At 41.5% G+C, this 15,729-nt stretch overlaps 1 protein-coding gene across 1 annotated transcript; it reads right to left on the reverse strand.

Annotated features, from left to right (window-relative positions):
- Positions 1-1,741: 1,741 nt before the first annotated feature.
- gopc (golgi-associated PDZ and coiled-coil motif containing) lies at positions 1,742-14,586 on the reverse strand. The gene is made up of 8 exons (XM_063001484.1): positions 14,153-14,586; positions 8,820-8,984; positions 6,497-6,672; positions 6,206-6,371; positions 4,952-5,047; positions 4,102-4,266; positions 3,777-3,951; positions 1,742-2,750 (listed from the first exon to the last, which is right to left on the reverse strand). The coding sequence occupies exons 1-8, from the start codon at positions 14,417-14,419 to the stop codon at positions 2,632-2,634; spliced, it is 1,329 nt and encodes a 442-aa protein (XP_062857554.1). The 5' UTR covers positions 14,420-14,586; the 3' UTR covers positions 1,742-2,631.
- Positions 14,587-15,729: the final 1,143 nt, after the last annotated feature.

Here is a 15,729-nt window from a genome sequence, read left to right on the forward strand (position 1 = left end):
TACAGTCTGTCAATGTTAAGACTCATGCACAGCGGAACCTAAATTTAAATATCTAGAAATACCACCACTCTCACAAAAAATGGACTAAGGCACAATAAAAGAAAGTATTATAGATTGTTATGGATGCATTAATCTCCAGACCAAAGAGGAAAAGTTTTAATGTGCAGAAGCTGTCATCTTCATCAACCGATTTATCCTGGTCAGAGTTGCAGTAGGTCTGGTTAAAGTAATGGACTAGTGGTCAGAAAATACCAGGTTCAAACCCCATCATTGCCAAGTTGCTACTGTTGGACCCCCAAACGAAGGCCCTTACCCTCAATTACTTGCATTGTGTTTAGTCACTAACTAAATGCCATAAATGCCAATGCCTGTGTAGACGCCCGGCAGGCCAATAGCGGTGTGATAGCACCAGCAGAAAACGTGCTAGATTCATAAATCTACAAAAACCTGATTTAGGTGTCCAGAACTATTTGGCATAAGCCAGAATAAAGAGCTTTAGTGTGAACTACTCAAGAGCAGCATCAGTAGGGGACGCTCTCCATTTTTGTCTGAAGAAAGCGGTTTCTTTTCATGTTGCAATAGTGTCCATAATAATCACGCAACCCTCACAATGTTGTCAGATTAGTGATCACAGAAATACTGGTGTAATACTTGGTTTAGGTGGGAAAGACATCTTGCAGATCTTTTTGTGACAGAGCTGTCCCAACATCTTTGAAACCTTAAAACGATACGTGATATAAATGAGTAACAGAGCCACAGAGATATTAAACCTGTTTATCCAAACTTTGGAGTCACTAATATAAATATTGCACATTCTCAGGTGCAGGATCTCCCGACCAAATAATCAAGCGGTCTAAATCACCAGCCCATCCAGTGAGACCGTAAACACTCGAGTGACTCCTGCACGGGTGCTAGTCTGCAGCTCTCCCCAGTCAGTCGGGAATTTGAAATGACCAAATTGGAAGGAAACGGAAGAAATGTAGTAACAATAACATCATCTTGGAACCAATCACAACTCAGATGAAATATGAAGTATAAACTATATTTAGTAGATGATAAATGTTCCTGTAACGTCCCACTCCTAACAAACACCCCACCCCACAAAACAAGAAGTTATATTCAGCACTCGAGATGCACCAATCCAATTCCTACATTTTTATTATTACAAGTTAGAGTTCTAAGTATCGGTCGATACTCCGGCTTCCGTCCACCTTCCAAACCATGTCAGTAAGTCTACTGGTGACTCTGGTAACGACTCAAAATTAGCTATAGGTGTAAATGAATAAGTGCCCCCCAGTATCCGGCTGGTACGTGTTCCTGTTGTGCCATGCGGGCAACATGACCCAGCGTACGCCACTTCTGAAGGACTAAAGCTCAAGCTCGACCAATGAAATTACATCCCATGATAATAAATTCTATGCATCATGCCAAAACACACCTAGAGTCCAATCCTGTAACGGATGCAGACTCGGTATCGGGTCGGTGCAACGTCGGTATGGAAGCATTCCTATAATCTTAACTTAGAATAAATAAGAGGCCGTTTCTTACACATTTTAAAGAAAATACAGTCATACCACGCTACAATACTAATCCTTTACACCCACACAAAAACAAATCTGTCCACCACATACACACAGCGACCGCAGAATTACTCCCATAGTGACATTCTGATTGATATTCAGAATCAATGAATTCCCCCCCCCCCCCCCCCCCCCCCCCCCCCCCTTAACAAACCATCAACACTTCAATAGATCTACATCCAAAAACCAGACAGTAAAGGTCTGGATCGTTTCATAGAGACCTGAACTGTGTACCAGTGAGCCGAGCTTGTGCCTGATGGGACTGTAGATGACTGGAAAAGTGTGATATGGACGGATGAGAAGGTGTTCTCCAGGCAGGAGATGGCTCGCTCATGTTCTGGAGAGGTTTTAAGGTTTGAGGGGGCATTTAAGCGAAATCTAAAGTATATGGACACGCCTACTGATTACCGTGTTCAGGTGTCTCGGACATACCTGTGAGATCGGTTGAGTTCTGAGCCCCACTGAACATCTCAGGGATGAAGTGAATTGTCGATTACGAGCTCTAAACGGGCACAATATGGGCGCAGACACACTCGGTGGGAAAATATGGAATGCCCATGACTTGGGCCATATAGTGTTTTATAAATGAAAATGCATGTGGCCTTTTGTGCTTTATGTCCAAGCAATTAAATTACTGGACCTCATTCTACATATTGTGGCCACATCCGTGACCCTGATCTCCTAAAAGACTCTTATGCAGCTCATTTTTGGTCTGGGGAACTTGACCTTAAACCTTTTCTTTATCTGAGTAGTTTATATGTAGAATAATTATATTAAAGGACCTCAGTTCAGGGACCCACCTGCTGAGCATCAGTAATTGCACAGTAATAAAACCACCAGCGCATTTCGTCTCTCACACAGAATCAGAACCGAGTCCTGCTTTCACCTCTACATGAGCTCGTCCATGTGAGCTACGCCCCTCCAGTGCTCCCCGCTTCGAGGCGTCCGTACGATACAAAACACGTCTCTCGTATGTTACATATAATACACAGCCGGAGTTTCCACGTCGTCCCTCCCTCGCCCCCGGAGCCCCTGTCGTCTCTCCGACTCTTCAGGAGGAGCTCTGGGGCGACTGCGCCGTCTTGGAGGGCGTCTCTTCCGAAGGACTCTCGCTGGAGATGCCCGTGTCTCCGTTCTCGGCTCCGCCCGACCTCAAATGCTTCTGCACGACTGCAGGAGGGAGACGAGAGGGTCAGTAATTATTATATTGCAGCCGGACGTTCAACAGAAAAAGCAAGCGTGCCACGAAACACAAAGCTTTATATACACCGATCAGCCATAACATTAAAACCACCTCCTTGTTTCTACACTCACTCTCCATTTTATCAGCTCCACTTACCATATAGAAGCACTTTGTAGTTCTACAATTACTGACTGTAGTCCATCTGTTTCTCTGCATGCTTTGTTACCCCCTTTCATGCTGTTCGTCAATGGTCAGGACCCCCACAGGACCACCACAGAGCAGGTATTATTTAGGTGGTGGATGATTCTCAGCACTGCAGTGACACTGACATGGTGGTGGTGTGTTAGTGTGTGTTGTGCTGGTATGAGTGGATTTAAACACCGTGTCCACTCACTGTCCACTCTATTAGACGCTCCTACCTAGTCGGTCCACCTTGTAGATGTAAAGTCAGAGACGATCGCTCATCTATTGCTGCTGTTTGAGTCGGTCATCTTCTAGACCTTCATCAGTGGTCACAGGACGCTGCCCACGGGGCGCTGTTGGCTGGATAGTTTTTGGTTGGTGGACTATTCTCAGTCCAGCAGTGACAGTTAGGTGTTTAAAAACTCCAGCAGCGCTGCTGTGTCTGATCCACTCATACCAGCACAACACACACTAACACACCAGCACCATGTCAGTGTCACTGCAGTGCTGAGAATCATCCACCACCTAAATAATACCTGCTCTGTGGGGGTCCTGTGGGGGTCCTGACCATTGAAGAACAAGGTGAAAGGGGGTAACAAAGCATGCAGAGAAACAGATGGACTACAGTCAGTAATTGTAGAACTACAAAGTGCTTCTATATGGTAAGTGGAGCAGTGAGTGTAGAAACAGGGAGGTGGTTTTAATCTTATGGTTGATCAGTGTATATATACTGTATATATATATATAGGATTTGTGGAGTGAAACATTACACACATACACTGTAAATTCCACCCAAACTCTTGTTTATTTTCCTTTAATGAAACTCTTACCTTGCAGCGGCGCAGGCTCAGCAGGGCCGTTGCCTTGAGCGCCAGCCGAACCCTCCTCCAGCTCATCCAGGTAGAGACGGTAGCGATGACCGCTTTCATCCTCGTACTCCACGTTCTCATCGTCCGAGTCCACCTCCGGCGCCACGTACACCACCTCGAACTCAATCTCCCCCCTCTGCAATGCAAAAGAAGACGTAACGGGGTTTATTATTTAACAACGGGGTGTAGAGGGGGTGACGGGGCATACAGAGCAACAGTCAACCAGGAGGAATCGCCGACTCTGTCTGACTAAAGGAAGGTGGTGTAGGAATGAAGAGGTAGTGACCTGCTGGGAAAGGATGGTGACCGCCTCCTTGTGCTTAGCGTCTCTCAGGTTGATATTGTTGACGGCTAGGATGGCATCGCCCACGTGAAGCCCGCCGCAGCGCTCGGCCGGCTGAGCTGGGTGGATCTCCGAGATCAGAATGGGAACTCCGTGCTCTTTACCTCCCTGAGGTTCAGGAACACAAAAACGTGCCATTGTAAACACAAAATATAGTAAACACATTTAATTATTAAAATAAACATCTATTATATTTATGCATCTCTTAATCTAGTCGTATCCAATTACAGTTTTATCTTCCCACCGATGCAAAATGCAGACACATAACCAAGCCGACCGCTTCTTTTACCAGGCGGGTTCATACAGAGATCACGCAGCACCTCGAACAGCCAGCAGAGGTCGCAACTGCAGCAGCAATGAGAAACCCTTTCAGCCCGCCCTCCCTCAGATATTAACAAATCACGTCTGTGTAGGTGCCCGGCCAGCCGACCTCTAGAGCAGCGTTTCCCAACCCTTTTTTGCACCTCGGACCGGTTTCATATAAGATATAATTTCACAGACCGGCAGGCAAGGGAGGATTTAATAATATTGCTCACTAATGATGTAAAATGAGCTTGCTGCTTCCACCTAGGGGTGACAATAAGACAATAACACCCGAAATAGAAGCAGTGAAAAGTGCTTTTCTAGAGATCTGTAATTACTCATTATTTCTGTGCGGCCCGGTAATAAATAGCCCACGGCCCGGTGGTTGGAGACCACTGCTCTAGAATTTGATAACTCAGTGCCATTTAAGCTCCTCGGATTACTTTAACTAAGTTTAAGTTCATCATATACTCATTTAGACGTCACTCACTGTGATTGAGATGCCGAGTCCCTCGTGATCCTCCTTGGACAGAACCACTTTGCGGATGGGGCCGACGCCTTGAGTCTTCTTCAGAGATTCTGGGTCCTGATGTGGGATAAAAACGAAGTCAGTGATGAACTGTGGTATTGTATGAAGAACGCATTTCAACCACTAACAGGCAGGACCACTACCTAGCCCTAGGGTAGCGCTTCCCAACCTTTTTTGCACCACGGACCGATTTTATATAAGCTATCATTTGACGGACCGGCAGGAGCAGGAGAATTTAAAATAAAAGAACTACAGAATGGAAATTCGGTGGGAACCCTGAGCTTTTTTCGCTGCAACGAGACACTGCTCCCACCTAGTGGTGATTGGGGATAATAACACCCCAAGAGTATTGGAAATGTAATTGCTCTTGTAGTGATCTCTAATTGATCTCTAATTATTATTTCTCTAATTTCTTTTAGCGCGGCCCGGTAATAAATGACCCACAGACTTTGGGGACCACTGGCCTAGGGGACAGAGGAGGGCATATCTAGTTTGCACCAAATCAGTTCGAGAGGGCACAAAGCAGCCAAACTCTTCAGTGTATTACAGCAAGACCTAAATCTTTCTTTCTTTTTCCCCAGATACAAAGGATGCGACCATTTCTCGGACTGCAATCCACATCGGAGCTTTGGGAAGTGGATACGCAGCACATGTTCTCAGACTATGCAGCTCGACAGACTGATCACCCGTGACATGCTAAAGAATGAATAGTAAGTCATTACATTTATTGTATTGTGATAATAATAACAATAATAATCACTGACACTCAAGGATTTGAGCTTATTGTGCAGTTTGGGAAAATAGCAAACAGGACTTGAACATGTTCTGCTTCCTGTATGTGTCTTATTTGAGGGATTTTAACTCCTTACACAGATATATACCTTTGCGAGACTCTATGAAGGACATGTTGTGGAAAAATAAGCTCAGATAATAAAAGAAAACAAAGATTACAGTTTGGAGAACTTGTTGGCACAATCGTGGGTTCTTACAGCAGTGGAATAGCTGAAGAACAAGGAACAGAACTGTGGGCCTCTCTTTATACTGCTCTAGTCACATCAGATTGGGTGTTGGACTTTGGAACCTCCATTCTGTTCTAACTGTTGATTCGTATCTGCTTACCTGCAGCAAAATACTCTTATTCAGGTGATATCAAAAACAATATCTAATATAACAGACAAAAATATGCATCAACGACAGCATCATGGACACACTTACATGTCCCGCCGGTGATGGTAGGGGTTTCTTGGGGTCGTTGCGCCCTCTGCAGGCTCGGATGACGGTTTTGTGGCGGTGCAGATGGATCTCGGCCTCCAGCTGGTTCCACAGTTTATCATGAGCAGGTCCCTTCATGTCCCGACCCAACAGCTGAATCTGCTGGACCCTAGAAACACAGAGCAAACGTAGAGCTGATATAAGCCGTTCCTCGTGAGTGCGCTCTCAGTGCAGGTCCCAGGCTCTGACCCCAATAATCCACGTGGCGACCCCTAAATACCCCTAAAATCTTACCTCCCGGCCAGCTCTTTGTCCAGGTACTTGGCTGCCAGTCTGGCGCCGTACACCTCCGCCTGCAGTACCGCAATGTGCCTGCGAAGGGCCTCGCTCTCCTTCTTAAGCATCCTCACCTCCGCCTCCATCTTCACCTCCTTCACCTTCTCCTTCTTACTGGCCTTCAGTTCCTTCTCCTGTTATACACACAGGTCACACGTCTTTAAAATGCTCAGATTTTTGAAGTATAAGAAACGGCGGCACACACACACACACACACACACACACACACATCTACAAGTTAGTGAAATAGTTGAGCTTGAGCTCTGCCAGGACGGTTACACACATGCACGGGTGTACACACATCTGGGGCCTGGTAGGTATGTGTGTTTCCATGGCTTATACAGGTGATAAGACGCGGTCGGCTACGTTAAAACGGGTTGGGGGAGGCTTTAGGTACGGCAGTGTGTGGGGTCTAGATTTGTATACATGGATGTGTTCTATTCTGATTGAGTCTGGTGTGTCCTATGTGGCATCTCCCATCGTTTTTTGGGTGTATTGAGATCTAGGTTTTATGGTTTTGGAAGGGGGGGGTCTCATAGAGTTTCTTGGTGGTACTAGTTTCCCATTCTTTTTGCCAGGATTCTGTGTTGTTAGCTTTTATGGCTGGTCTAAGATGGGATGGTGGGTAGGGAGCATTGTCGGATCGGGATGTTGCGGCTTGCTCTGCTGCCGAGTCTTCCTGCTCATTTAATTTAAGGCCGAAGTGGACCACTGGTCTAATGGCTCATGGTTGTATGGCTCGAACGGACCTAAAGAGTCCTCATCACTGCTGCAGTTACGACCTCTGCTGGCTGGCCGTGGTAGTGGAGAGCAGTGCGTGACTTCCCATTCATGATACTGATCATACAGGTGATAAAAAGCGGTTGGCTCCAACACACGAGGCGGGGAAGGTGAGCATTAGATACGGCTCTTCTCGATCAGTGTAGGTGTCTGCAGCAGCAGAGGAAAGATAGAACTGGAGAACTAGACCTGACTAGATTTGTTTACATGGATGTGTTCTATTATCAGGCAGCATGTACACACACAAAAACACCCCCAAAAATCAACCCAGACCTAAAAAGATACAGATTTATTCCCACAGCCATGCATGCAGTACAGCAGAACAGACAGAAAGCCGAACACGTAACGCACACAAACACACACAGAGCACTTACCATCTCCTCCACAGAGGGAACAGGCTTAGGGGCGAGGAGAGAAAAAGAAGGTCAAACGTTAGAGAAGCCGTGATTTTAGGGTAGAGCAGGTAACAGAAGCATCACAATCTTAGTGTATTAGCAGCAATCAGAACTGTAAACCTGATCATAATGCTTTATATTTGTACAGAGAGGTAATGGAGAGGTACAGAAACGTCAGTAAAGACAGAAGCCATGCAAAGATAAAAATACACAATTCAAGTGTATAAATAATATATATAATAGTATAAACAATAGTGCATCCCGTACCAAACCCATACACATCAACACAGTCGCCTCCTCCTTTATTTTTCTAGACAGGGTTTCAACATGATTTCGGATTTTGTCTGTAGAAATTTGTGCCTATTTAGTCAGGAAGCCACGCCTTGAGTTGCAACTGACACTCCAATTCATCCCAAAGGTGTTCAGAGGGGTTGGAGTGAAGGTTCTGGTCAGGCCACCGTAGCTCCTCAACACCAAACTTCTCGGGTGGCACAGCAGACTAACGCACTGGCACATCACCAGTTCGCCAGGTTGAATCTCAGCACAGCTACCGGAAGTGTTCGAGGGAGGGAAGGTCGGACGGGGTCTCTTCCCACTGCTGCTGCAAATTGGGATGTGTGTGTGTGTGTGTGTGTGTGTGTGTTTCCACCAGTGATACGGCTCTGTGTGGGAACCCAACGCTGGTGGGTGATAAGAAGTGGCCTCAGATTGATTTGATCAGATCAGGGATAGTGCAAGCAGCCGGATTCACAATCGGGACTTGGAAAAGACTAAATTGGGCTCGGATTTTACGTCCCGAGGCTAAATGTGTTAGCTTAGTAAGCTAAGACTGCAGTGTTGTAATCTCTGTATAAGTAGAGCGTCTAAATAATCTGACTATGAGCTCCATGTGTCATTAGAACCCTCTCTACTGAGGGAGCTGATCAGGTGGGTAGGTAGCTAGGTAGACCTACGTAACAGGCTGTCTGTGAGTATCTGAAGCTTTTATCCTGTAATGAAGCGTCTGTGATTTACATTTACATTTACATTTTCAGCATTTAGCAGACGCTTTTATCCAAAGCGACTTACACAAGTCGCTTTGGATAAAAAAGCGACCGGATTCTCACCATCCGGTCTTTAATGGAACCCGAGTCGACGGTCTGTCCGGCTTTAGCATGAAGCTGAAGCTGCAGAGTGTGAAGCTGAAGAAGCTGCTCATGAACCTCCTTTTCCACCACGACCTTCTCCGCCTGCACCTCGGTTACCTCTGATTTTAGATCCACCAGCTGAGCCTGTAGCGCGCACACACACACACACACACACGATCCCTGATCATTTATTTTTAGTTACATTTAGCAGACATGTGAGATATATATTTAAGAAGCCTAGTAGCTGTATTAACATCTGCATGTAAGCAATACCTGACTGTCAAATCAAATGAATTTAGTACAATATTTATTGTCATGTAACATAGAACTAAACATATATATGACTGCCGATATGTATAATGTTCTCTCATTTACTAAATAAAAGTCGGACTGCATTTCAAAATAAGAGAAAATAAATACTAACCAGGCAACCTTCTGATTACTAGTCAAGGTCCCTAACTGCTGAGCTACCACTGTTCTACATCATTTATTCTGTCCTTGTTCTTGGCATTAAGAAAACTATAAGCCGAACAAAATGTCATTAATAAACACTAGCGTCAGACCTCAGAATGCCACGACAAGGTGGAACAACCAAAGTAGGAATGGAGCTTCACTGGGCCCCTAAATGACAGGTTTAAATTCTCCTCTTTCAGATCATTGAACTGTAAATAGACCTGGTACAGAAAACGTGCTGCTCGTTACTGTGTGGAATCATGTTTCCACCTCGTTTATAGTCATGTATTTATGAATGAAGGTTAATGAGGGAGGTTTCGGCTCGGACCGTGGTCCTCGGAGAGCTGCCGAACGTTCCTGCAGGGGTTTCGCTCGTACCTACGCGGACAGCATCCCACCGAGAGGCAAAGCTCAGATTTAATAAACCTCGGGACTCGTGCGATTGGCAGAACGGATCTAACCGCAGATCTTATCTCACAAGCGTCCTGAAATGCACCCTCAGGAGGAGGTGGCTGATCAGCAGGACTGATCTGCTAAATTATTCAGATTATACCCCCAAACAGCGCTCCATTCCTCTCTGTTATGCCATGCAGCCATCGGCACGTCTAGAAATCCCTTTACTTAGTAAATAAATATACATTCTATCCAGAAAAAAATATTGCACCACTTCTTTTTTCCTGTTATTTAATTAATTATATAGTAAAGTAGACGATGGCGTTCCACAAGGGTCGGTGCTGGGATTGCTAATATTTATGACAAAACATGAAAAAAGGATTGTATAAAAGAAATAAAAGAATGGATGTCATGTAACTTACTTCTACTTAATTCAGAATAAAGGCCACAAGGGATATTTGTTTATATATTTAGTAGGGCTGTCGAAGTTAACGCGATAATAACGCATTAACGCGATTTCAATTTAACGCGATTAAAAATAATAGTGCCGTTAACGCAAATTCTAGTTAATGTTGAGACTTGACTGGTAGAACTACAACGCTCGGTTACATTATGTTAACATTATGTTAAAACAAACGTTTTAATGTCGGACTTGCCACCGTTTTTCATTTGCGGTTTGTTAGCATAATGTAACCGAGCGTTGTAGTGATGCACTTATAAAGAAATAAATACACGCTATATTCACAAGTTGTCGGGAGCAGAATACTTTTATTAACTTATTCTGTTAAGGTACCAAATACCGGAAAGCTGAGTCAAGCACGTTAGTCCATGAACTATGGAAGCCCCAAAGGGTCAAAACACACTCACTTCGTGTAGAAACGGCCATCAAACCATTGTCACAATACAAGCACAGAAAAGTCTGTTACAATAACTACGCCTTATCCCACCTAAAGCACCGCTGATCTACAATGTTTGCTGATGGAGAAATTCTAACCTACAATCTGACATTTACTGCCTAGTATGTGAGTGAATAAAACTCCCTTACAGTTTTCTCTTGTCCCAGCAGTTTTTAACATCAGTACATTTAGCATAAAATGTGTTCACCATTTTAATTGTAACATTTCACATAAAAATCCTTGTTTTCTATAACATTTACACAGATTTTTTTTAATGCGATTAATCGCGATTAACTATATGAAATTCTGAGATTAATCGCGATTAAAAAATTTTATCGTTTGACAGCCCTAATATTTAGATGTTTTACGCCACGTTTACACAGTGGTTATATTCACGGCTGGAAAGGTCGGTAATTATCATATTTCAGTTTATATACTTTGGCAAGCGTTGTTCCTTAGACCAATTTTTCCCAAAAACTTTAGGACCGTTTTCATTTTGGTTTGATTAAACCAAAATTATTTTACTCATAGTTTCAGGAATTGCTATAGAATGTCGCTGCTGTAAGTATTTAGAACGTTCGGTTAGTATATGTTTGACTGAAATGGGTATATGCCACAAGGGATAAGTTGTCTAATTTGATGTTGACACGAAGCACAAAGCCAAAACTACCCTGGAGAGGCTTCGGGGTGAGTCTCTGAACGTCTGAGTGGACCAGCAATTGCCATCTGACAGCAATTGAGAGGATCTGCCATTATGAACGGTATAAACCACCCAAATCTAAGTGTCCAATGCTTGTTGGGACGTATCCACGAGACTTGCAGCCGTAAATGCTGCTATAGCGTCTAAATATTTTTGTAAATAGGAGTTTTAGGGGTCGTGTATGTTGCTCGATATTTGGAAATTCTTCCTCATATTAAACACAGAGGCTAAGAGTGAAGAAACAACCACACGGATGAGAACAAATCTAAATCGAAGTTAAAAATAATGTAAGAAGGAGTATTTATTCTGACCACCACAAGTTCTGTCATAGCATTAAGACCACTTATTTTAAAAACTTGCTTCTTAGTTTGTACAATTTGACCCCAAAGGTTCATTATTTTCTCCAAGGCTGCACCAACATCAAGTTTAAATAAAGAATTTCTTAAAATACGCAGAAAGTGGCATCAGTAAGCAGCACAGGGCAGCTGGGGCTAAAGACCTGTCGGTGTTCTTTGGTGACACAACAAAGATAAGTATAAACTATCATTCCTGTGGAGCGCTGAAGATTTGAGCTTACAGCAACATGGGCACCATCCCAAACGCCGATACGCCTGAGCACCCTCGCTCCACAAGTCAAGAAATGTCGTCAAGGAGAAGCAGAAGGGTTTATTGTGGTATTTAACAGAGAGAAGAAAATCGATGGGTTTAAATCATTTCTTGGTTTCTCAACACCTCCAGCATCACAGGTACTATTTGAGTCAGTCTTGAGTCGTCAGTTTGGCTTAAATATGTCGCAATATTTGCAAAATGCTAAATAAAATGGAAAAAAAAAACAGCAAAATACAATCCATCTCCATCTATCTTATGACCAGGCCCGCTGATCCGGACTGAAATGTCGTTGCATTATTTCTGGCCTGTGTGGGAACTCCCGACATATTTATCCATCGGCCTTTGCCGCTAATTAATCGATCCCGATGACGTCTACGGAAGTGTGTCGTACCTGTAGCTATTTATTTATGTCTGTGGGTGGCAGTGAAATGTTTACTAATGGATAAAGGTTAAGTAAACAGTATCTAACACACTGACAGTCTGCATTGTGGACACAACGGTATGAGGCAATAATTACCGGTCGGGCAGGTTATACAGGTTCACGTCCCTAAACCTGGTCTTAGTGTTACATGTAAACCTGTAACTGGACCATCGTAAAGACACAGAGCCTTTATACAGGCTATGTATTTAATACATTAAATATTATTGCAAAAGTATTGGGCATATGGGCAGATTTATCCAGATTTCCTGAATCTTTTCACAATATTATGTACGGTAGACGGTAAAAGACCCGAACTATGTGCAATCTTGCATTACAAAACATCCTTTTTGAACTGACTGATGTAATAATAGACTATATTATTACGGGATAACTGCACCCTTATTAAAAATGCTTCTTGATGCAGCGGTGGACTGCGTTAAGTGACAACGGTTTTCTGAAGTACTACTAAACCCATGTGGTTTTCATTATCAGAGTAGCATGAAAGTGCAATGTTGTCTCAGGGGCAGGGCTGAGGGTCCTTTCTGTGTGGAGTTTGCATGTTCTCCCCGTGTGGGGGTTTCATCCCACAGTCCAAAAACATGCAGTCAGGCTAGTCAGAGATACTAAATTGCCCCTAGGTGTAAATGTGTGTGTGTTTGCTCTGTGATGGACTAATGACCTGTCCAGGGTGATTCCTGCATTACAACATGCGCATTACAACAGAGGTTTCTCTTTGTGCCCCACACAGACTCTCAATTTTTTCTTAAATCTTTTTACAATATTATGTACGGTAGATTGTGAAAGAGCAAAACTATGTGCAATCTCACAGTAAGAAATGTGTTTTTTAACTGACTGACTTAATAATAGACTATTATTATTGCAGCCTAACCTTATATATATAAAATAACACTGGACTAGTGGTCTACTGCCAGGAATGGGAATAAAACCAAAAGGAAAAGATCCTGCTGACCACAAGGAGATATATGTACTCTTACCATGTACATATTAAATTGCTTTTTAATTAATAATTTAAAGTATTTAGTCCATTAAATATTATTATAAACAAGTGACTCGAGACCACGTGGTCCTAGTGAGCTGGACTCACGAATACAACTAGTTAATAAAACTGGTTGTTTACTGCACATAATCAAGGCTGAAATGGAACGGCTTCCGTCAAGGACATAAAATACAATAACGAGCTGAACCTTGGACTCATCTGAGTTTCAGGTTGCATTCTTGATGCAGCGGCGGACTGCGTTAAGTGACAACGGTTTTCTGAAGTACTCCTGAACCCATGTGGCTCTCTTTATCAGAGTAGCATGAAAGTGCAATGTTGTCTCAGGGCCTGTTCATGCACATTCAACTGTGGTTTCTGCTGTGCCATGCACAGTTTGTTTGTTTGTTTGTTGTTAGGAATCAGTGTTTTATGCTAGTTTTATTTGTTTTGTATTATATATGTTTTTAGTTGTTTATTATTAAGAAAACTTAGAAAACCTGACCGACACCATATAGTGTAAATCATCAGAATAAGGTCAGTGTTGTTGTTCAGTCGGTTCTCCGGTAAAGCTGATTATCAATATAGGAACTGATGAGGCCAACCTTTAAAAAAGTAGATCATGATGACCTGTCGAATGAAATAGTAGATCATCTCAAGCCACAATCTTTTTACCATATTATGTACAGTAGATGGTGAAAGACCTGAACTATGTGCAATCTTGCATTACAAAACATAATTTTTGAACTGACTGATGTAATAATAGTCTATATTATTTCCTTTTGGGTAATAGATTAGATATATATTATAAATTAGATAGATATATATAAACAATTGATTTCATACCTCCAGTTTGTGGTTGAGCTGGAAGACAGTTTGTGCTTTATGGCACAGCTGAGCGAAACATGAACTCAGGCTCGTCATCTTCTGGCGGCCTTCATAAGTGATGTCGGCCTGGTCAGGGTCGATCTCCCCCAGCAGCAGATCCACATCCACGAACGCCTTATCGAACTCCTTCTCCAGCACCTCCAGCCAGCGGAACACCGACATGCCCGGAGCCGAGCCGGAGAGGCCTGAACCCGGCGAGGAGACTGGGGAGGCGGACACGGACATTTCACAGCTCAATAAAACCACTAAATCAGACGGATTAACGGGGTCCTGGGACACTAAATAAGAGAGTTAAGTTCAGAGATTCGCTTTAATGTTCCTGCTGCCCGCTTCAATAATCCGATCTTTATATTTATATTAATAATTTATAGTTTTATTACTGACGCGCCGCTCATCTGCATCAGCACATCCGGAACTACAGTCAACACTGATCCATTACTCCGGTCTGCCACACGGTTCAGTCCTCAAACAGGGAAGAGCAACAGAGAGCAGAGACACTCGATCGTGTCTTTCCTATCACACCCAGTTCAACATTCATTCATTCATTCATTCATTCATTCATTCATTCATTTATTTATTTATTTATTTATTTATTTATTTATTTATTCATTCATTCATTTATTTATTTATTCATTCATTCATTTATTTATTTATGTATTTATGTATTTATGTATTTATTTATTCATTCATTCATTCATTCATTATTTAATTATTTATTCATTTATTTATTTATTCATTTATTTATTTATTTATTCATTCATTCAGTTATTTATTTATTTATTTATTTATTTATTTATTTATTTATTCATTCAGTTATTCATTTATTTATTCATTTATTTATTCATTCATTCATTCAGTTAATTATTTATTTATTCATTTATTCATTTATTCATTTATTTATTTATTCATTTATTTATTTATTTATTTATTTATTTATTTATTTATTTATTTATTTATTTGTTTATTTGTTTATTTATTTATTCGTTCATTCGTTTATTTATTTATTCATTCATTCAGTTATTTATTCATTTATTCATTTATTCAATCATTTATTCATGCATTCATTCATTCATTTATTAATTCCTTTATTTAATCATTTATTCAGTTATTTATTCATTTATTCATTTATTCATTTATTTATTTATTCAATCATTTATTCATGCATTCATTCATTCATTTATTAATTCCTTTATTTAATTATTTATTCAGTTATTCATTCATTTATTTATTTATTTATTCATTTATTTATTTATTCATTAATTCATTTATTCATTTATTTATTCATTCATTTATTCTTTCATTTATTCATTTAATTACTCGTTTATTTATTCATTTATTAATTAATTAATTCATTCCATTTATTCTTTCACTCATTCCTTCATTATTCCTTCATTTATTCATTCATTCCTTTATTAATTCCTTTATTTAATTATTTATTAATTCATTCATTTAATTATTATTTTACTCATTCGTTCTCTCATTAATTAAGTTATTTATTCCTTCATTCATTCATTTATTCATTTATTCATTCATTC

Source organism: Trichomycterus rosablanca, chromosome 9, assembly GCF_030014385.1.
Source record: "Trichomycterus rosablanca isolate fTriRos1 chromosome 9, fTriRos1.hap1, whole genome shotgun sequence".
NCBI classification, from domain to species: domain Eukaryota; kingdom Metazoa; phylum Chordata; class Actinopteri; order Siluriformes; family Trichomycteridae; genus Trichomycterus; species Trichomycterus rosablanca.

What these genes read in the sequence shown, in the direction of transcription:
- gopc (XM_063001484.1), bottom strand. Translation starts at nt 14,419, where the DNA reads ATGTCCGTGTCCGCCTCCCCAGTCTCCTCGCCGGGTTCAGGCCTCTCC. An exon ending in GACAAAGAGCTGGCCGGGAG is followed by an intron (nt 6,372 to 6,496) that starts GTAAGATTTTAG and finishes CTGTGTTTCTAG; the next exon opens with GGTCCAGCAGATTCAGCTGT. An exon ending in TGAGCCTGCGCCGCTGCAAG is followed by an intron (nt 2,751 to 3,776) that starts GTAAGAGTTTCA and finishes TCCCTCCTGCAG; the next exon opens with TCGTGCAGAAGCATTTGAGG.